This window comes from Saccharomyces cerevisiae, chromosome IV (assembly GCF_000146045.2).
Source record: "Saccharomyces cerevisiae S288C chromosome IV, complete sequence".
NCBI lineage: Eukaryota > Fungi > Ascomycota > Saccharomycetes > Saccharomycetales > Saccharomycetaceae > Saccharomyces > Saccharomyces cerevisiae.
In genome coordinates this window covers 1,220,985-1,241,145 of record NC_001136.10, presented here as the reverse complement: position 1 = coordinate 1,241,145, position 20,161 = coordinate 1,220,985, and the positions used below count along the sequence as shown (strand labels likewise).

Below are 20,161 nucleotides of genomic sequence, written 5' to 3'. Positions count from 1 at the left end.
AACGTTACGTTTAGACATAGTCTTTTTTTTTTTTCTTGGCCAAGAGTTTTTATAAAAATTTATATATCATTTACCCACAATACTTAGCAAATTGTTCGAGACGAAATATTCTTTTTTTGAATTGTTACCGATGGATGGATTTGTTCGAAATAAGACCCAAGGCTTAGGCATCTTTTTTTTTTTTTTCTGTAATATTTGGACTAAATATAAATCAAATTTCAAGAAGGAAGGGAAAAATCATAAAATAGTGAAGAATTCAGGCAATCAAGATTTAATTCGCATGTAAAATATCTCTTTCTCGTGAACAAAACTTTCGTTTGTACCTTTTGAGTACAGATATATTGCTTTGTTCAAAGGTGATATAAAAACGATGACGCGTCACAGGGGAAAAGAGGTAAATCTACATGCGAAGAAATATTTTTGGTAAATGTGCACAGAAACTAAAGCAACAATAGATTGTAGGAATAAGATGACAGACACATATAATAGCATATCCAATTTTATAGAAAATGAATTGACCGCACTGCTGTCGAGTGATGACTACCTCATGGATGACCTAGCAGGCGAATTACCAAATGAAGTGTGCAGATTACTAAAGGCTCAAGTAATTGAAAAGAGAAAGGATGCCATGAGCAGGGGAAAACAAGACTTACTGAGCAAAGAGATATACGATAACGAGTCTGAATTGAGAGCCAGTCAATCGCAGCAGATAATGGAACTTGTTGGAGACATACCAAAGTACTCTCTTGGAAGTGAACTAAGAAATAGAGTTGAGGGTGAACCTCAGAGTACATCGATAGAGAGATTAATTGAAGATGTGTTGAAGCTGCCGCAGATGGAAGTAGCAGACGAAGAGGAAGTTGAAGTGGAAAATGATCTCAAAGTTCTAAGCGAGTATAGTAATTTAAGGAAAGATTTAATACTGAAATGTCAGGCTCTCCAAATAGGCGAAAGTAAATTATCAGATATTCTGAGCCAAACAAATTCTATAAATTCTTTAACAACTTCCATTAAAGAAGCTTCTGAAGATGATGATATCAGCGAGTACTTCGCCACTTACAATGGGAAACTAGTAGTTGCGTTGGAAGAAATGAAGCTATTATTGGAAGAGGCCGTGAAAACATTTGGCAATTCTCCGGAAAAGAGAGAAAAAATAAAAAAAATCCTAAGCGAGTTAAAGAAGTAATACTATTTTCAATTAATTGTCTATATAGAATCTTATACAGTAATTAATTATTTTTAAATCACAATGGAATCGAGGATTTACACCAGATTTTGTAAAATGAAGGAAAACAAGAAAATTGTTTATTAATTAAATTCCTTAATCGAATAAACCAAAACCCATGTCATCATCAGATTCTTCCTTAGCTTCTTCTTCCTTTTCTTCTTCAGCAGCATCACCACCGGCAGCAGCACCGGCAGCACCGGCAGCAGCAGAAGAAGCACCACCAGTTGGAACAGTAGCGAACTTCTTTTGACCTTCAGCGATGATTTCTTCCAAAGAGCCCTTACCTTCCAAAGAGGACAACAATTCGTTGATTCTGGCTTCATCGACTTCAGCACCGACAGATTCGACGACGGCCTTGATGTCAGCGGCGGATGGGGCAGCGTTACCACCTTGAACCAATAATAAGTAAGCAGCTAAGTATTTCATTTCTGTTGTTGATTAATAGATATTACTTTCTATATTTGAAATAATCAGTTTAAGCGGTAATAAATTCGCGGACTATTCCTTAACGATCTGTAACTGGAAGTTAAATCAAAGATACGTAAAGTAATAGTTTAGAGTAAGTCCAAATATCATCTCTTAAATGAAAAATTTCAGATACCGAGAAAATTTGGAAAAAGAAAATTATTACAATTTTTCTGCTTGGTAACTTTACACGATCCATACTGTAATTTTCGCATTACCTGCGTAATGACTAGAATGGGCACGTGATCATAAAATTAGAGACGACAAGAGCTCTCCAGTATTCTTAAACGGTAGCCCTTGGTTGTGATACAGCCACATGAACAGATTCCCACTGCAGCCTTTTTTGTTGGGTTCGAATAGACAAGATAAATAAGAGCAGTTACACTATATAATATATATATATATATATATATATATATATTACATTACTGACCTCAAAGCATCACAAATGTGTCGCTTCCTTCTTCGCCTTTTAGTTGAAGACATCCTTTTCAATCTTCCTCCTTACAAACCCGAGCGTCCTGCTTGCATATAAAAAAATCAAGGCAGATGAAGAGATAAATATAGTAATATTTCATTCTTTGAGCCGTACTAAGTATACAATGTCAAATCCATTTCAAAATATAGGGTATGTGTAAAAGAAATAGGGAAACATCTATTCGTAAAGCCTAAACTAACATTGGATATCTTTTTCTATTTCCCGGACTTCTTTTTTGGTTATTTCCTTATTGGCCTATCCCTTGAAGCAGAGTTTGATTGCACCATATATATAACCAAAGTGAAGACGAAAGTAGGAAAACACTACCAATGCGATTTCAACAGTAAGAATTTACTATACATTTCTGCAGCCGGGATTGCGTCTATTTATGTGGTCAAGACCATAGTGAAAGCTAGAAGAGATGCTAAATTTATACCAAAGGCGCGGGGAAACAATGGTGAAGTGAATGAAAAAAACTATTATGATAACCTTGCTCAAGTCAAACCAGGGTTCCCCATACCTAAAGATGGAGGAGACAACATTGATTGCTCTGAGGACCATCAATTAGTAAGAAAGAGTAAATATGAAGGTAGCGGGCTTAGTGCTGTAACAAGAAAAAGAGGTGACAAATTAGGTTTTTTAGATAGGAGGAGAAACGAGTAACACACGTTTAATCAACCTATCCATTTTTTCAATGCAGTATTATGTATATATATATTCATCGCACTGTAAATAGTGACATATTATGAGTCAAATATGCCGAATAAACTTTAAAAGTGAGAAAAGCCGTCACCGATGAGTAGGTTAGCGTCACCTAGTGGCGGTGGTAAATATTATTACATAAACATATCAAAGTTTTATTAATACATTTTTTAATCCTTTAAATTTTCTGGAAACTAATACATAATGAAACTCGGAAAAATTAAATTTAATAAAACCAAATTAAATCAAACAAAAAATTGACAATTAATTATTTCTTTTCGAAATAGTCCGCCATTTCCTTGTCCAGATCTTCAAGACTTTTCTTAGCAGGCTTTTCTCTCTTTGGTTTGTTTTGGGATTTTGCCATAGCAGCTTTTCTATTTGGACCCCTCTTTACTGGTCTTGGAGCGTTTCCGCCTTTTTGTGGCATAGCCTTGATCCTGTCGGCTAAACTTTTGACTGGGCGTTGGTTTGGATCAACGATTAGGTTAAGTCTCAATCTTGATCTGCCTCCATCGATTGGAGAGCCGTTAAATCTTTCAACAGCCCTTCTGGCCAATTCACCGTTTTTGAATGTGATGTTAGCCATACCAGTAGATTGGCCCCTTTCGTTATAACTCAACAAAACTCTTTGAACACCACCTACTTGAGATGCAAAAAATTCCTATAATAAAAAAAAAAAAGTTAGTCATATATCTCTATGATATAAAATCAAAGAAGGAAGGGACAATACACAAACAATCAAGGAGTTGAGAGTATTAAAAGTATACCATTGCGTAGGAAAAATAAACCCTCAAATAAACATGTACCACGATGGGTGAGTTCCTCTTTGGTTTCATTAGGTGTCTCAAATCAAATATTTTTGTAACTATCATAATAAAAAAATGAAGCGATGCACTCATATCTTTTCGAACGTTCATGAAAGACATGTTTCCCATAGCTATTTTTTGAAAATGGTGCCATTCGAAACTGAAAGCTACTCCCTCTTGAAAGGATACAAAATTAATTGATCCTTCCACAACTTCAGTATTGGATGATACGCTTATTAAAAATAGGAACTAACTATCACGGTCGAGGCGACACAATACGCCAGCTTAAAAATGTAAGATTGACAGATTAGCAGATAGTCAGATTGATTTGAGTTAACCCAGCCAATAAGAACAAACCCATTCTCAGTGGTAGCTGGTAATTCCAACCTTATAGGCCATGATTTGAAGTATTGAAAAAAATTGGTATGGTTGGCTTATGAAAACGATACTCTTTTTGTATTTTCTCTAGCGAAGTATTTCGGACTCTTTCTTCATCTCTAAAAAGAGAATTCTTGATCAAAAGCGTGTGCCATATCCTTCCTTACAAAGAATATTTCTCGTATCCACACGAGACGATGCGAGTAACTAAACAAATAGCTCTCATTTCACGTATTAACATACTCTTACAGCATCCTGCTTAATGTCCCTTGGCAAACCTTCGACGTTGACCTTGACCTCTCTAGTGGTGTCCAAGAGCTTGGCAACTCTAGCGACTGCGTTTGGAGGTGCCCTAGTATTTTTTCTGATAGGGCCTCTTCTGTTTGGAAGGCTCCTACGTTGGCTACCAACTTGCTTACCAACTCTTCTTGGACCGTTACCACGAGTACCACCGACACGGGCTCTATTACTTCCTGCTTTGTTAGAGCCAATGATTTCGTCTAAGGATTTATCTAAGTTAGCAGACATTTAGCAGATGTAGGTATTTTCTTAATATGGATTTCTTAAAGTTTCAAATAGAACGAGGGAGATTTTTTTATCTATTTGTCTTCGATAGTTTTCGGATAAAACTTCTTCTAACAAAAAAACCTACTACTAAACACACGATAGGAATGACAGAAAAAAGCGAACGGAAGAAGTGAAAAAGGATAAATTTGGCGGCCTTTTATAGTTCTTCAAGTGGTGAGCCGAAAGCCGTGGAAAAACAACACGTCTCCCCGCCCCTGCCTCGTCGCGAAAAAAAAAATACTAGCAACTGGACAAAGAACTCTGTGGTAGTGGTAAAATAGCTTTAATATACGTATTTACTTTGTAAATATAGTTACATAAGGGTTTTTTATGTGTTAATGAACAGAAAACGAACAATTGGTAGCAGTGTTTTATAATTGCGCCCACAAGTTTCTATTTTTTATTTCTTTTAAGTGCCGCTGCTTCAACCATGCACTTTAGCTGTTCGGGGAAATCCAATTCGCCTAATTTGACTTCTAAAAGTTCTATCCCGCTTCTTTTGTTTGAATTCTTAAGCTCCTCCAATTTCAGTGCTAATTTAGAGGGACATTGAATGAGAGTGCTATTAGTATACTTTCCGTCGAAGTCTCCGAATGCTTCAAATAGTTTGGTCCATTTCCAAGACATAACGTCGTTATACGACCTGGTAGGGCCCATGATGGCTCTTTCAATAGTGTAGCCGTTATTGTTCCAAATGATAACTTCTAGTGGAATATTGCACTTCAGAATGGTGCTCAGTTCTTGGATTGTCATCTGTGCTGCACCGTCACCTTCAAACAAAATTAATCTTGGCTTATAGTCCTCTTTTACGTTGCCACCATTGATGTGAGCGTTTGAGTGGTCTTGCATGGCAATTCCAACACCTAGGGCGGCAGGAAGGGCCATGCCAATGGAAAGGAAAAATCCTTGCGATATATATTTTAATTGCGAAGGAAACGCGAAATCACGAACAGAGAATTGAAAAGAGCCTGTTTCACAAACGACAACATCACCAGGGTTCAAAAATTTAGGCATCGTCTTTTGTAAGTGAACTTGTGTAATAATGCTTGATTGTCCATTGGTAGGATCTTCTAACCGCATTGTTTCGTTCGTATATTGAGTTACATTTGAATCATATTGCAAAGAAAGTTTAGAAACGTCAATGCGCTTGTATAGTTCTTTTAAAATAGGGGCAAAATTGATTCCTTTGAACATTTGCTCATTGCCCTGCCTAGTGTCCACAAGGCGAATATAATTCGGATGAAATTGAATGATTTTAGCATTTGGTTTATAAGTAAAAGTATAATGCCCATTATTAATTTCATTGATGTCGACTCCAAAATGCAAGACCAAGTCGCACAGTTCAAAATGTTCATAGACTTGTTTTAAACCTTCTTTACCATTATATTGACCCATATAAGTTGGGTTTGACTCATCAATTACAGATTTTCCCATAACAGTGGAAAAATTCCAAATCCCAGTTTTGCAGATAAGCTTGTTCAAAAAGTTACTCACACCATACCTATCAGTCAGTACGTCTCCAAGGATCGCAGGTGTTTTACTGGAATATATCCAACTAGTAATCTTGTTGATTATGTCAGACAATTGGTTTTCAGAAGGGTATACTATACAATCTTGTTGAGATATACGTGGAACATTAACCAAATTATCACATGTAACAGACATATCCGCAAAATCTGCAGGAACAAAAATATAACCAGGTTTAGAATACTTGTAAATATCGCGGATAACATTATCGACTTGGTCACATGCAGTTTCAATATCCTCCAAGTAGGCTACCGAGCAAGCGACTCTATCTTTTACCATATCATGATATACTTTATGATTTGGCCCTTTAAAATTTGAATCATGTAGCTGTGGGACCAAATGATGTAGGTTCCGATCACTAAAGTTACTTGAACGCGAATCTATGGACTTGGCCACACCAACAATGTGCAAAACTTTGACATTTTCAGCGAACGAACCGGCTATACCGTTCAAGGCGCTTAATTCACCAACGCCATACGTGGTTATTAAACAGCCAATCTTATTAGAGTAACGGGAATATCCGTCGGCCGCATAAGCGGCGTTCAGTTCATTACACGTGCCGACCCATCTTAGGCCAGCTGATTCAACACTAGGTGAATAGAGATATTCTAATAGAGATAAGTTGAAGTCACCAGGAACACCGAAAACTGATTTCGTATCGATGGACAACAATCTTTTAAATATGTATTCACCAAACGGAATTGTTGCTGATCGGTTGGAAACAAGGTGTCGTTCTTCTTGATTTACGAACTTTTCAATTGTAACAGGTGCCATGCTTAAGGGAGTTTCTTTGTTATCTTGTAAATAAACTTTACAGAAGTCGCGTCAACTTGTTTTGAGTATCAAGTTGAGAGGGTTGATCAGTTAAATATGTTTTATATCAGATTTTATGTAGTATTAATAAACGCAGAAAAAAAATGAAAGTGAGCTGCCGCTGTAGTGACGATGCAAACTAGCCCAGTTTATATCTTAAACTTTACTCAACACAATAAATAAGATGCCACTAACCTATTACATACCGACACTTACCGAAGGTATCAAAGCTCCGCCGCACAAAAGTACGACAAATGCTCAGCATGACCTCGGCAATTTTCGGTAAATGACGGCTATCCGCGGTTATCCCTCCCGGTAGGTAACCGACACTTTGGAGAGGATTCGCAAAGGCTCAAAGTAATATATGACGGCTTTTTCAAAAAATAGCCTAAGCCTACTACCAAATGTTAATAAGGAAGCTACATGAGGTGTACAAGCATCGAATTTTGGATTATCTTTTTCGCTAAGACGTTGTTGTACGCTTTCAATCCTGCTTTTTTAAATTTCGGTGGACGAACCAATCTAAAATGTAGTAAAACTGGTAGATGTTAATTAATTAACCTTGCAAAGCCGAAGAAAAAAAGGGGTTCGCCAAATTATTCTTAACAAAGATAATGTAGCTTAAACACACAAGAAGAAGAGGAGACGCAATACCAAGAGCATGCCTAAGAGATTAAGTGGGTTACAAAAAGAAGTCTTACACCTGTATAGGGCTTCCATACGAACGGCTCATACAAAACCAAAGGAAAACCAAGTTAATTTTGTGAATTATATTCATGAAGAATTTGGGAAGTATAGAAATTTGCCAAGAAAAGACTTCACCACCATTGAACACTTGTTACGGGTCGGAAACAAAAAAATTGCCACCTTTTCACACCCTGAACTGACGAATATACATTGAACTATTTTCTTACTTTATTCTTTTTTCATATGATTTCTTATTTAATCTATCCTATGTTTATTTAACTTTTGCAAATCTGTATTATGCTTGCTTAAATATGTCTCTATAGTTTCCAAGTATAAATTCCACGATATAATTCCTCTCCTTCATGTCCACAATATCTTTCTCGCCGTCAAAATCGTGGATAAGACTCGGTGCAAAGACCAACGACAAGTTATGTAAGTTCATTAAATTTCTTTCACTGCACCTTCGAACTTTGCCGATATGTGCTGCCAATACTTTCAATACTTCCTGATGCTCTACGGGTAAAATTTTGAAAATTTCAAGTAGGCTTTTGAGCACCATTTCATAAATAGTCACTTTTTGTGGTGAATCCAAAAACTTGTCGTTGTTTAATGGTAGCCTCTCAATTAGTTGGTTATTTCTAACTAGATCTATCAAGGCATCGTATATGGAAAATGATAAAACTGGATCTGGTAGTTTTCTCAAATATCGTTTTAATACGCTAGCCACTGCATGAATATCTTGATTCAGTAAAGCATTCAGTTTGGGACTTAATGTATCACTATGCAACGAATTATTCTGAGCGAATTCATTTTCGATCTCCTCAACCAAAGTCTGTGAGCCCGACTTTCTGTATAAGCCTTCCATGTTCAGGCCTATATCATCTTTTTCAATGCGATCAATGCAGCACCTGATAATTATTGGAACAGTACTTTTTTCATACGCACATCGAGCTTGTAGCGAAGATCCATATAAATGGGAACCATCAGGCGTATAATCTAATCTCTTTGGACTTGGCGACAGTGGTACTTTGCCTGGAGAAGGAAGCTCATCGTGTACTCGAATTAATTTCGGTGATGATATTTCTTTCTGTGCTATATTTGTCGTTCCGCCTGAAGATGAATTTGGCGAACGTTGCTGTGATTCTAGATCGCCTACCTGGTGATCCTTAGCACTTGAAAATATTTTCCAGAAGCGTGGTTTAGGACTGGCATTAGATATGCTCCCTTTTCTGTCGGAATTTGAACTTGGTGACTTTACAGTGATTGATGTTGCAATGTTTTCTTTTTGTTCTAAGGACTCCCGGGAAGATGCAGATTGCTTATCCTTTTCTCTTGTTAAATTGTCAACATCATTTAACAGCCTCTCTTTCGCTAATCTTAGATTTTCAACATCTTGTAATAATTTTTTCTTCGTACCTTCTAGTTCCCTCACATCTAATTTTAACTTCCTTAAAGTCAACTCAGTAAAGTAAAAGTCCTTTTCCAAGCTTGTAGCGCTTTCATCAGTAGCATCCACTTTCGTGGAATCGTCTTCCAACAATGCATTAGTGGATCTAGACGTCTGTAAGCTAGAAGATCTGTGGTGTGCGGACTCAGATGACAGAGATGGCCTCTTAAATAATGGCCCTGATTCCAAAGGCGGCGTACGGAACATTGCTATATGATGCCCCGAGCTTGAACTTGTAAATGAACCATTTATGCGTCTATTAGTGGCTGTATCATTAGAATTTTGCTTTTTGGATATACTGCCAAGGCTGCTTTGCGCTTTTTTGTGATTAAACTCCGGTACTGTAAAATTTCCATGTTGTGGTAGAGTATTGTATATTGTACTGTCACTTTGGCCTCTTGATACAGGATTTTTTTTGGCTTTTGATTTTCTTATATTTGTATGAGTAGAGGAAACACCCCAGCCAGAATGAGTGTCTGATTCCTGTATAGAAGTGCTGTGATGGGGATGCTTTGGGTCCAGCATTTCCGAAGTTTTACTTTTCAGGTTGTGAACAAAATTTTTGGACTTCAAAGAAAACGATCTTGAAAGTTTTTTGTTTGGAGAGGGTGCTACTTTTTTATGCGGCAATAAGTTATCTGCTGTTTGAGGCCTGCTGAAACTTCCATTATCAGACAAACGTAATGTCGATGAAGAGGTTGATGTTTTCATTTCTACGGTATCGGTTCTTGTAATCGGGGAGACATGATTCATAGATTTGGAAGTTGACGTTTGAATACCTTGAGATGATTTGTTATTTTCTTTCGTAGCTTCTGATAAAGTTAATGCCAGTCCATGCGGAGGTTCGACCTCTTCGTTCATTTGTACAGCCATAGGGCTGTTCAAAGGACTTGTAATTTTATCAGTGCTATTTCTGGGTGTGTTGACGATGATTTCATTCTCTTTGTTGTCTGTATCATCTTTGTCTGTCTCTTCTTTATCATAAATTGAAAAGAATCTATTCGCGTTCGAGTTCGAATTTGGGATCCTCGGATCCTTTACCACTATGGAATCTCGATTTGCTCTTTGTGGTTTTAATAGCCTATAGGTTACGTCTTCACCCATTTTGTTGATGTAGTCCTCATTATCCACCAAACTCTGCTCTTCAATGCTATTACTATCGTGTTCCAAAGTAGAGTTCAGAATGTCGTCAATAGAAACCGTCCTTGCGTGAGAAGATGTTTCCTCCCTGTCCTTGCTGTTATCATTATCATTATTGTCATTCAACGATGATTCATCTCTTTCTTGTGATACTAAAACTTGTGGAGTGAGCTGTTGATCCTCATTCGAGCTTACAAGGTTCTTACTTATTGCGGTGTTGTTTGTACTGACATCTGACTTACCATTTATTCTGGTGGGTGACAAGGGCCTTTTGACTGATCTTTCAGGAAGTTTTATGGGAAAATCTTCTTTCGATGAATTTTTTGTTTGATTTTCCAGTAATAGTTGTTTTTTTCTCAACAATTTCTCGTGACAATCCATACAACATAGTCCTCGTTTTGTCTTTGCATACTTTAAGTTCTTTATACGGTTGCTGCACCGACAGCATCTGAAACAATTGGAACAATAGGCCTCATTTGAGGAAGGCAGTATAATTGCTGTGTCGTCTATTTTATCGCCACAATTTGTACATTTATCTGAGCAGTCGTAACAAATTAATGTACCTATATCCAGAACCAAAAAGTCTGAATCTGCGTTCAATTTTTTGTCACATTTGTAGCATGTAAAGCACTGGTCATGCCATTTTTTGCTTTCTAATTCGTATACCTGGCTAGACGCGATTGATTTATTGCACCTCACACATAAAGACGATTGGTCATTAATAGGGTCAGCTGACATATTTTTTTCATCAAAATCTCCTTGCTCTTGAGATGCTACGTTATATTTCACTTTATTAAAAGTACAATGAACTCTTGGTAATAAAAGATAAGGATTAGAAACGCCAAGTATGCAAAGATGAAATGTTAATCAATAGGGGAGTCGACTGATCGATCTTCTGGCTAACATTCTCCAAGGAATGCCAATTTTCATATCTCGACCTGATACTGTTTACCCGAATGGGAAACTAAATTGACGTGCATTATCATTACAATTAAAAGTTACTGAAGCGATGCAACGATTTAAGCACAATTGAAGCGGCATAAATCGAATATCACTGTGGCTAATTAACTGGGTTATGTGTAGGAAATAAATGTTATTACGACTATAGGCCTTTCTTTTAGCCGTTTAATGTAAGATATTTCTATTATTAAAACATTTTACCCGGGGGCAGCTGTTCGTGTACAATGCCAAATAAGCAACGTCGCAGCAACCCATTCAATAATGCACAAGACGCCATATTAACGAGAAAATATGGCATTGCACAGTATAAGCAAAACAAGCAGAGATTATTAGTGATGTCCGGAAAAGCTTCTACAGAGGGTAGCGTTACTACGGAGTTTCTCTCTGATATCATTGGTAAGACAGTGAACGTCAAACTTGCCTCGGGTTTACTCTACAGCGGAAGATTGGAATCCATTGATGGTTTTATGAATGTTGCACTATCGAGTGCCACTGAACACTACGAGAGTAATAACAATAAGCTTCTAAATAAGTTCAATAGTGATGTCTTTTTGAGGGGCACGCAGGTCATGTATATCAGTGAACAAAAAATATAGACTTATCTCCTCTAATGGATTAATATGTAGGAATGAGCAAGTTGGTTTGACATAAAGTTGCATTTGCGAGTTTAGCACGGATACACACAAACACACCCATATCTATATACATATATATATATATGTGTGTGTGTATATCGAATAGGATCGAACAGTTTTATTTTAATGAATTTTTATGAATATATATTGTAAAGTTTACTCTCCGTCTCATTATTTTTATGCTTTACTAAAGAAAAAATGAATAGAGCCAGAAAGTGACGGAGTTTCCTTATAGACATATGAAAACAACGAAATTTTGTTCTATCACTTATGTACTCCTTTCAATTTCGCTCAAAAATTATTTGGATTTACCAAAAAGTTTTTCTTCTCTTTGCATGTTTGGTTTAAAAAGGCTTAAAATAAAGAATTTTCTACAAAAGTAAAACTCCACGTTCAATGCTCTTCCGCACCTTTATGATGTCTCAAATGAAAATAATATTCCATGGAATAGCCAAAGGCAATTATACCTAGAGCAAAATGCCACAATGGTTTACCACTAGCATTATCCCCATCAAAGTACTTGGCTTTGTATCTGGCCAATCTAGTGTTAGCCTTGATGGCTGGTGCTGGTCCTTGAGGCAAAGACTTATAAAAGTGAACAACATTAGCAATGCGCTTGGCATTTGGTGCCGAACCTATATTCTTGGAAGACACAACTTTTGGAGGAATCAATGTAGATACTGCACGTTTAAAAATCATTATTTCTTTTTGACGTCCACTCCTTTCACGAAAGACTTTAAATGAAAGTTTCTGGAACAATTTCAACAATGTCTTTTCTTGCCCTAGAAAATAATGCCTTTCTTTATAATCAAAATGGGGAAGCCAAGCACTCACTTTCTTGCTATCAAGTACTTGAAGTTTCTCGTTCTATTTCCCCGAGGACCACGCGCGGGATACTTACTATTGAGAAATCCTTCGATATGATTGGTTCTCTCCGTAATAAGATCAACCCTTTTAAAATATTTACATTTACAAGAAGATGTTAGAAATATATTAACGATCTATTTTATATGCCTTCTACACCGTTCCACAACTCTTCAAAAGTTAAAAACTTTGACCGAGTTTTGTGTTCCTTTTTGCCCCGAAGCAATTCCTTCTTGTTGATTCTTTCCCAATCCTTCCATGTGGTGTGCTTGATATTAGAGAGGTCGATAGAATTCTCTAAGGATAGCGCTCCGCTGACCACCAAGTCTTGTATTACTCTGTCTCCAACTTCAAAAGCATCTTGCATTGTCGAGGCAATAACGCCCTGGCTGCCCTTACGGATCCAACCAGATGCATATAAATGTGGGAATATTTCTCCGCTGGAAGTTAAAACACGACCCTGTTTATTAGCTATATGATCTTTGTCAAATCCAATAGACAACTTAGAGAATTCAGGCATGGGAACGCCTGCATATCCCAATGAAGTAATCAGCAAATCCACTTTATATGTCATAATATTATTGACGTCCTTCAAGGGTTGCAAACTGTTATCTTCATTTAATCGATTGTTACATAAACTCAAAGAGTTGATTGCACCAAAATCGTCTCTATTAATTTTCAAGGGAGTCTTCAAATAATCTAACTCCCAGAATTTGTCATATCCGCTGCTTGGAGGAGGAGCCTTTTTATAGTTTTTCTTCGAACGTTCATTAAATGGCTTGAGATACTCACTACACATCTCTACTCGTCTATTGAATGCACGATCGTACTTAGATGGGTCAAACATTTCTTTCTGGAAAAATTTAGGATCAATACGGCCACGTATGCCATACTTTTCTAACTCCCATAGTTCTCTTAATTCTTTGTTGGTGAATTTGGAATGAACGAAATCCCTTCGTGCAATTAGCTTAACGTCCTTTACAGGTGCCCTTCTTAGCAAATTTAGTGCAAGAGATGAGATGTCCGTATTTTCCCATATTTCATCAATTTGATTAGAAATAAGTACACGCGTAATATCAAGAGCAACGTTACCGTTTCCTATAATACCAACTTTCGAAACTTTGCTCCAGTCAAAATCGGTAAATCGCTTATCCTTTGCGAAATCAGGATGACCATTGTACCAATTGACAAATTCTCTACTGCTAAACACCCCTTTTGTTCCGAGTTCGCCAGGGATATTCAGCTTTCTGTCCCCTGTACAACCATAACTTAAAATAACAGCATCTTGATTATCCAGCAATTCCTTCAACAATATTTCTTTTCCAATGGTTATACCACCAACAAAGGAAAATTTATGCTTTTGGTTTGTAGGGGAAGAAAACTCTTCTGCACATGTGGTAAACGTTTCTTCACAATTTTTGACTTCTGGATGATCAGGTGCCACACCATATCTACTTAAACCAAAAGGAACAGGTAACTTTTCCCATATAGTAACATTTAATGGAATCGGTGACTTCTTGAGTAAATGGTACGCTGTATAAAAGCCGGAAGGCCCCGATCCAACAATGGATACAGTCTTACGGTTTATTTGTGAAGAAATGTGCCTTATTTGAACAAAGCTCATTTTCACAAGTAATGAGCTAAAAAAGGAAGAAGAAAGAGTGAGAAACTTTCTAAATGAATGAATGAGGCGTTGTGGCCAAGAACTATAGCAAGCAAAAAACTTTCTGTTACGTTCGAGCTATAGTTTACTGCTCTTCGAATTATATCTCGATTGAGTTACCCTTAAAGAGTGCCGAAAAATCGATGTAAATAGTATAAGTAAAGATTTCCACTCTTCTATATTTGCAACGCAGTAGACGTACCAAGGGACGATTTGAAAAAAAATGAAGTGTGCCCTCAATCTACCATGTCGGATAAGCCGATTGACATACAATATGATAAACAGGCTACTCCAAATCTGAGTGGTGTAATTACTCCGCCAACAAATGAAACTGGTAATGACTCAGTCCGGGAAAAACTTTCAAAACTAGTTGGCGATGCTATGTCAAACAATCCCTATTTTGCCGCCGGCGGTGGTCTTATGATCCTTGGTACAGGTTTAGCTGTAGCTAGATCCGGTATAATAAAAGCCAGCAGGGTCCTATACCGACAAATGATTGTCGACTTAGAGATTCAGTCGAAGGACAAATCATACGCCTGGTTTCTAACATGGATGGCCAAACATCCTCAAAGGGTATCTAGACACTTATCCGTTAGGACAAACTACATACAACATGACAATGGATCAGTTAGTACAAAATTTTCGCTGGTTCCGGGTCCGGGAAATCATTGGATTCGTTATAAGGGTGCTTTTATCCTGATTAAAAGAGAAAGGTCCGCAAAAATGATAGATATCGCAAACGGGTCACCATTTGAGACCGTAACCTTAACTACACTGTACCGTGACAAACATTTGTTCGATGACATTTTGAACGAGGCTAAAGACATAGCCCTGAAGACTACTGAGGGCAAGACTGTTATTTACACTTCTTTCGGCCCTGAATGGAGAAAGTTTGGTCAACCAAAAGCTAAAAGGATGCTGCCCTCCGTCATTTTGGACAGTGGCATCAAAGAGGGTATTCTCGATGACGTTTATGATTTTATGAAGAACGGCAAATGGTACTCTGACAGGGGTATCCCATATCGCAGGGGATATTTACTCTATGGCCCTCCCGGATCTGGTAAGACTAGCTTTATCCAGGCTTTAGCGGGCGAATTAGACTACAACATTTGTATTTTAAACCTCTCCGAAAATAATTTAACAGATGACAGATTAAACCACTTAATGAATAACATGCCAGAAAGGAGCATACTATTACTGGAAGATATTGACGCGGCGTTCAACAAAAGAAGTCAAACTGGTGAACAAGGTTTTCATTCTAGCGTAACATTTAGCGGTTTACTGAATGCCCTGGATGGCGTCACATCTTCTGAAGAAACTATTACATTCATGACTACCAATCATCCTGAAAAGCTAGACGCGGCTATAATGAGACCAGGTCGTATTGACTACAAAGTCTTCGTTGGTAACGCAACTCCATACCAGGTAGAAAAAATGTTTATGAAATTTTACCCAGGTGAGACTGATATATGCAAAAAGTTTGTAAATAGTGTTAAAGAATTGGATATCACCGTAAGTACCGCCCAGTTGCAAGGACTTTTCGTTATGAATAAAGATGCACCACACGATGCGTTGAAAATGGTCTCCAGCTTACGGAACGCTAATCATATTTTCTAGGTGCTAAGTGGCGCCTTACTACATAACTTGTATATAATAAAAATTCAGAAGATGCTTTAACTTTTTCTCGTTAATAAGACCGAGTTATTTGCTATTACGAACAAAAGAGTATATGATAAAGAGGCTTAAAAATACCCCTTCATTGACTATCCAGAAAAGCCTGCGTTGCAGCTTCAATATGATAAGGATATACTTCCCTCAAACCTTCTGCAGTTGCCCTTGTTCTAGCATCCAGCAGAATTTTTCTTAAAATGGCCTGAAATCCACATGCCAATAATAATTTCTTGTTATATTCTTGACTAGACTCTTGATCTTCATTTTGCCGTTGGAGAAGATCTTCTAGCTTATTCTCCTCCGCATCTAAACTAAGCTGCCGTAGCAAATAATTGGCCAATGCTTCCGTATCCATGGAAGAATGTTAGGAACTGTTGCTATTGTTGTACTTTGGTTATACGACAGTAAGTAACGTTGACTTGGTGACCGAAAATAGACACGAAATCGCTACCCGTTTCCCCAGAATATCACTCCTCACGATGTACCTCGGCGGCTAATCTTTTTGGTAGCCTTTTGTGATATATATATAAATAAATAAGTATACATACATATATATATATATATATTTATACAGCTACATTGTTTTCCTCCAAAATTTTCTGTTGGTTATGAATCGCAAAAGAAGTTTTCAGATTGTGTCCTCTGTTACTATTTCGTTAAGAAAGGAAGATATCGTCTACGGCTGGTGTGACGTAAGTATTGCGTTGTGCTCTAAAAATGAATCAAATCTGGTCTACAGGTCCCCCAAATTTTTACTTCAACTCTGAATGGAAAGAAAATAAGAGAAATGACAGGACAATTGAAGACTCTTTAAGAGAACTAGATGGGTTGATCCATTCCTTGGAGAGAACTCATATTGAAGTACAAACAAACCCAAAGCTAAAGAACGATGTCACAGCTTTAAATGATATTAACAAGAAAGAAAATAAAGAAGAGATCACTCATGAAAACTATACACACCAGATTAATAGTATTCCATTGACAAGCTCAAATTTAAATCGGCATTTCTCCTTTTCTAGAGACTACAACCAATCTGATAATAGCAATAATAATTATTACAGGGAATATTTATCCAAACCAAGGTATTTGCAGCAGTCAACTAAAGAACAAACTTTCAATGAAATTAATAAAAGAAAAAGTGCTGCAATTATTCCCCCTTGGTTAAATATTCCAGAAAACTCAAGATTTTTTGTAATAAAGTCCTCGTCTTTGAAGCATGTCAAAAGGTCGTTTTACAACGGAATTTGGTCGTCTACTCATTTCGGCAACAAAAGGCTATCTGAGGCATATAAAAAGCTTAATTCGGGAGCCAAAGTGTTTTTATTTTTTTCAATCAACACATCAGGAAGATTCTGTGGCGTTGCAGAAATGGTATCGGATTTGAAAATGGATTTGGACACCAGTATATGGGAAGATGAACAAAAATATGGCAAAGCCTTTAAAGTAAGATGGGTGATCGTGCGTGATATAAATAACAGATCGTTAAAAAGGTTTTTGATACCATCCAATGAAATGAAACCGATAACACATTCCAGAGATACTCAAGAAATTCCATATTCGATTGGAATTTCAATAATTAATCTATTTAAAACTCAAGATTCTGATATTTTCTCCTTCTTGGATGAGACGTATGAATAGACCTTATCCCTCATTTATCAACATTTTATTCTCATTTATTATTAGTATTATTATTATTTTTAATATTATTTTTATTTAAAATTATCCTAAAATTACTTCTACTGTTATAACATCCAATCCATAAGAAGCAAAAACAAAGTTTTCATATTAAGCCATCGTAAAGGTTTAAGGCACCAATAATAGAGGGATCGACTTTAGAACCTTCTCTGAATTCGTCCAGCGTAATGTAACCATCTTCGTTCTTATCCATCAACTTGAAGATCTTCTTTACCCTCATTTCGGGCGTTGCCTCATCCTCATTAAGTGTAACCATAGACCCCATCATTTTATAAACACTCGCCACAATGGTTAGCATTTCATCAAATGTAATATATCCATCATGGTTCAAATCATAAAGTTCGAAAGCCCAGCTCAGTTTTTCCTCCAAAGTTCCTCTGGACGTTGTACTCAAAACTGTGATAAACTCTTCAAAATGTATGAATCCATTGTTGTCTTTATCAAAAACTGTAAAAAGGTGATTAGCAAAATCTTCAGGAGAACCAAATGGAAAAAACTGTTTGTATATCTTAACAAAATCTTCCCTAGCTAGTTGGCCACTAGGGCAATCCCTCAAAAATCCTTTATGCCATTGCTGGATTTCTCTTCTATCAAAATAGGTGGATTGTTTCAAACATGTCAGGTCATCTTTGGAAAGCTTTGACGTCTTGGCTCCCATTTTTTTTTTGAATCAAAAACAGTTTTCAAGCACAAAATAACTCTCGCCGATTCTTAAACTAGCAACAATTATAAAACAGGAGGTAATATCCCTAGTTCATCAGTTCAATCGTTGACAAATTAAACATTATTTCAGTACTCTATGGTATAATAATAAAAAATACACCGAAGAGTTACCCTTTTTTCGTTTTTAATGATCAATTCTGGCTCATTTTTTTACTTCCTGAGCAGTCAACTACTACTGAAAAAAAGAGGCTAATGGGTACGCATTTACCTAAAAACAATTAGATCCCTGCCTTGGATCGTAATCTTGTTTATCTATCCTTTTTGGACATTGACATCTATTTGTGTCGCAGTTAATTGCTTTCTGGGTACGTTGACTTTTTCAGTTCTATATCGGCCCGTTGCTTACTCTGTTCAACTCACTTATTCTTTTGTTTCGGTTTGGGCTGCTGCATTTATAGATTAAAAATAAATTTCAAATTTCCACGCTAACAAATAGAGCTAAATTAGCAGTTTCATTGTTGGCTATATTTTCATTACAACTTTTGATCTGATAACGTAAAAGAATTCAAACAAAAACTATCTAAAAAAATACAAAGCAAAAATCATGTCTACTTTACAACGTCGTAGAGTCAATAGGGCGGATTCTGGAGATACTTCCTCCATTCATTCTTCTGCTAACAATACCAAAGGAGACAAAATCGCAAATATTGCTGTTGACGGGGATGATGACAATGGAACAAACAAAAAGATTGCATATGACCCAGAAGAATCGAAATTGAGAGACAACATCAATATCCCTACGTTAACGTTGATGGAAGAAGTCTTATTGATGGGCTTAAGAGATAGAGAAGGATATTTGTCGTTTTGGAATGATAGTATTTCATATGCTTTGCGTGGTTGTATAATTATAGAATTAGCGTTAAGAGGTAAAATCAGAATCTTAGATGATTCCGCCAGGAAAAGGTTCGATCTTTCCGAAAGGTTGATTGAAGTTATTGACAGTTCCAAAACTGGGGAAGTTTTACTGGATGAAACTTTGCAATTGATGAAAAACGACGAACCTTTGTCAATTTCTAACTGGATTGATCTTTTAAGTGGTGAAACATGGAACCTTTTAAAGATCAACTATCAATTGAAACAAGTAAGGGAAAGATTGGCAAAAGGTTTGGTCGATAAAGGTGTATTGAGAACAGAAATGAAAAATTTCTTTTTGTTTGACATGGCGACACACCCCATTGCAGACGCCAGCTGCAAAGAAGCCATTAAGCGCAGAGTACTTTCTGTACTCGTATCGAGGAACATGGAATTAAGTTACAATGAATATTTTCCGGAGACAACATCTTTCAAAATCATTAGAACTTTAGCTTTAATATGTGGATCATATGGGGCAAACGTATTGGAGAATGTCCTGACTACGTTGGAATATGAGAAGAGAGATAAGGCAATTAGTAGAGCTGAAGAAATAATGGCACAATTTTCGCAATACCCATTTGATTTAGAAAAGGAAACTGAGTTAGGTGTCTCCGTTAATTTAAACAAGGAAGTTAAAGAAGAGATAGAAAACAATCCTGGTCATGATTTACAATTGGAAGTTATTGCTGGTGTATTTGAAGTCTTTTCAAGAATGGATATGCTATTATGAAAATAACAACAAAAATCCTCTCTTTGAAACATAAGGAAAAGTCAAGCTTTTTTTTATAAGCCTCTAACATTAATAAACGAAATTTGTATATATGTATATACATATACGGAGTGGATAATAAATAGAC

General features: G+C 36.7%; 15 protein-coding genes across 15 annotated transcripts, besides 1 other annotated feature; 7 read left to right on the top strand and 8 right to left on the bottom strand.

The window, feature by feature from the left end:
- Positions 1 to 35: 35 nt before the first annotated feature.
- Positions 36 to 264: an origin of replication (ARS433; Autonomously Replicating Sequence).
- A 205-nt stretch (positions 265 to 469) lies between these two features.
- On the top strand, positions 470 to 1,186 carry NKP1 (Nkp1p; the record flags this gene model as incomplete). The annotated part of the gene is made up of 1 exon (NM_001180691.3): positions 470 to 1,186. The coding sequence occupies one exon, from the start codon at positions 470 to 472 to the stop codon at positions 1,184 to 1,186; it is 717 nt and encodes a 238-aa protein (NP_010671.4).
- Positions 1,187 to 1,321: 135 nt separating this feature from the next.
- RPP2B (ribosomal protein P2B) lies at positions 1,322 to 1,654 on the bottom strand (the record flags this gene model as incomplete). The annotated part of the gene is made up of 1 exon (NM_001180690.3): positions 1,322 to 1,654. One exon carries the CDS (start codon positions 1,652 to 1,654, stop codon positions 1,322 to 1,324), a length of 333 nt encoding a protein of 110 aa, NP_010670.3.
- Positions 1,655 to 2,295: 641 nt separating this feature from the next.
- COI1 (Coi1p) lies at positions 2,296 to 2,834 on the top strand (the record flags this gene model as incomplete). Its single annotated transcript, NM_001184511.1, has 2 exons — positions 2,296 to 2,321; positions 2,516 to 2,834. The coding sequence occupies 2 exons, from the start codon at positions 2,296 to 2,298 to the stop codon at positions 2,832 to 2,834; spliced, it is 345 nt and encodes a 114-aa protein (NP_219495.2).
- Positions 2,835 to 3,141: 307 nt separating this feature from the next.
- Positions 3,142 to 4,588, bottom strand: YRA1 (RNA-binding protein YRA1; the record flags this gene model as incomplete). Its single annotated transcript, NM_001180689.1, has 2 exons — positions 3,142 to 3,537; positions 4,304 to 4,588. The coding sequence occupies 2 exons, from the start codon at positions 4,586 to 4,588 to the stop codon at positions 3,142 to 3,144; spliced, it is 681 nt and encodes a 226-aa protein (NP_010669.1).
- A 432-nt stretch (positions 4,589 to 5,020) lies between these two features.
- ARO10 (phenylpyruvate decarboxylase ARO10) lies at positions 5,021 to 6,928 on the bottom strand (the record flags this gene model as incomplete). Its single annotated transcript, NM_001180688.3, has 1 exon — positions 5,021 to 6,928. The coding sequence occupies one exon, from the start codon at positions 6,926 to 6,928 to the stop codon at positions 5,021 to 5,023; it is 1,908 nt and encodes a 635-aa protein (NP_010668.3).
- A 700-nt stretch (positions 6,929 to 7,628) lies between these two features.
- Positions 7,629 to 7,868, top strand: SDH6 (Sdh6p; the record flags this gene model as incomplete). The annotated part of the gene is made up of 1 exon (NM_001184471.3): positions 7,629 to 7,868. One exon carries the CDS (start codon positions 7,629 to 7,631, stop codon positions 7,866 to 7,868), a length of 240 nt encoding a protein of 79 aa, NP_076888.3.
- An 81-nt stretch (positions 7,869 to 7,949) lies between these two features.
- On the bottom strand, positions 7,950 to 10,979 carry RGA2 (GTPase-activating protein RGA2; the record flags this gene model as incomplete). The annotated part of the gene is made up of 1 exon (NM_001180687.1): positions 7,950 to 10,979. The coding sequence occupies one exon, from the start codon at positions 10,977 to 10,979 to the stop codon at positions 7,950 to 7,952; it is 3,030 nt and encodes a 1,009-aa protein (NP_010667.1).
- A 557-nt stretch (positions 10,980 to 11,536) lies between these two features.
- Positions 11,537 to 11,797, top strand: LSM6 (U4/U6-U5 snRNP complex subunit LSM6; the record flags this gene model as incomplete). The annotated part of the gene is made up of 1 exon (NM_001180686.1): positions 11,537 to 11,797. One exon carries the CDS (start codon positions 11,537 to 11,539, stop codon positions 11,795 to 11,797), a length of 261 nt encoding a protein of 86 aa, NP_010666.2.
- A 432-nt stretch (positions 11,798 to 12,229) lies between these two features.
- On the bottom strand, positions 12,230 to 12,535 carry ATP17 (F1F0 ATP synthase subunit f; the record flags this gene model as incomplete). The annotated part of the gene is made up of 1 exon (NM_001180685.3): positions 12,230 to 12,535. One exon carries the CDS (start codon positions 12,533 to 12,535, stop codon positions 12,230 to 12,232), a length of 306 nt encoding a protein of 101 aa, NP_010665.3.
- Positions 12,536 to 12,842: 307 nt separating this feature from the next.
- ARH1 (NADPH-adrenodoxin reductase) lies at positions 12,843 to 14,324 on the bottom strand (the record flags this gene model as incomplete). Its single annotated transcript, NM_001180684.3, has 1 exon — positions 12,843 to 14,324. The coding sequence occupies one exon, from the start codon at positions 14,322 to 14,324 to the stop codon at positions 12,843 to 12,845; it is 1,482 nt and encodes a 493-aa protein (NP_010664.3).
- Positions 14,325 to 14,609: 285 nt separating this feature from the next.
- Positions 14,610 to 15,980, top strand: BCS1 (bifunctional AAA family ATPase chaperone/translocase BCS1; the record flags this gene model as incomplete). Its single annotated transcript, NM_001180683.1, has 1 exon — positions 14,610 to 15,980. The coding sequence occupies one exon, from the start codon at positions 14,610 to 14,612 to the stop codon at positions 15,978 to 15,980; it is 1,371 nt and encodes a 456-aa protein (NP_010663.1).
- Positions 15,981 to 16,119: 139 nt separating this feature from the next.
- On the bottom strand, positions 16,120 to 16,389 carry WIP1 (Wip1p; the record flags this gene model as incomplete). Its single annotated transcript, NM_001184680.1, has 1 exon — positions 16,120 to 16,389. The coding sequence occupies one exon, from the start codon at positions 16,387 to 16,389 to the stop codon at positions 16,120 to 16,122; it is 270 nt and encodes an 89-aa protein (NP_001032576.1).
- A 362-nt stretch (positions 16,390 to 16,751) lies between these two features.
- On the top strand, positions 16,752 to 17,672 carry PHO92 (mRNA-binding phosphate metabolism regulator; the record flags this gene model as incomplete). Its single annotated transcript, NM_001180682.3, has 1 exon — positions 16,752 to 17,672. The coding sequence occupies one exon, from the start codon at positions 16,752 to 16,754 to the stop codon at positions 17,670 to 17,672; it is 921 nt and encodes a 306-aa protein (NP_010662.3).
- A 142-nt stretch (positions 17,673 to 17,814) lies between these two features.
- Positions 17,815 to 18,387, bottom strand: FRQ1 (frequenin; the record flags this gene model as incomplete). The annotated part of the gene is made up of 1 exon (NM_001180681.3): positions 17,815 to 18,387. One exon carries the CDS (start codon positions 18,385 to 18,387, stop codon positions 17,815 to 17,817), a length of 573 nt encoding a protein of 190 aa, NP_010661.3.
- A 609-nt stretch (positions 18,388 to 18,996) lies between these two features.
- VPS74 (Vps74p) lies at positions 18,997 to 20,034 on the top strand (the record flags this gene model as incomplete). The annotated part of the gene is made up of 1 exon (NM_001180680.1): positions 18,997 to 20,034. The coding sequence occupies one exon, from the start codon at positions 18,997 to 18,999 to the stop codon at positions 20,032 to 20,034; it is 1,038 nt and encodes a 345-aa protein (NP_010660.1).
- Positions 20,035 to 20,161: the final 127 nt, after the last annotated feature.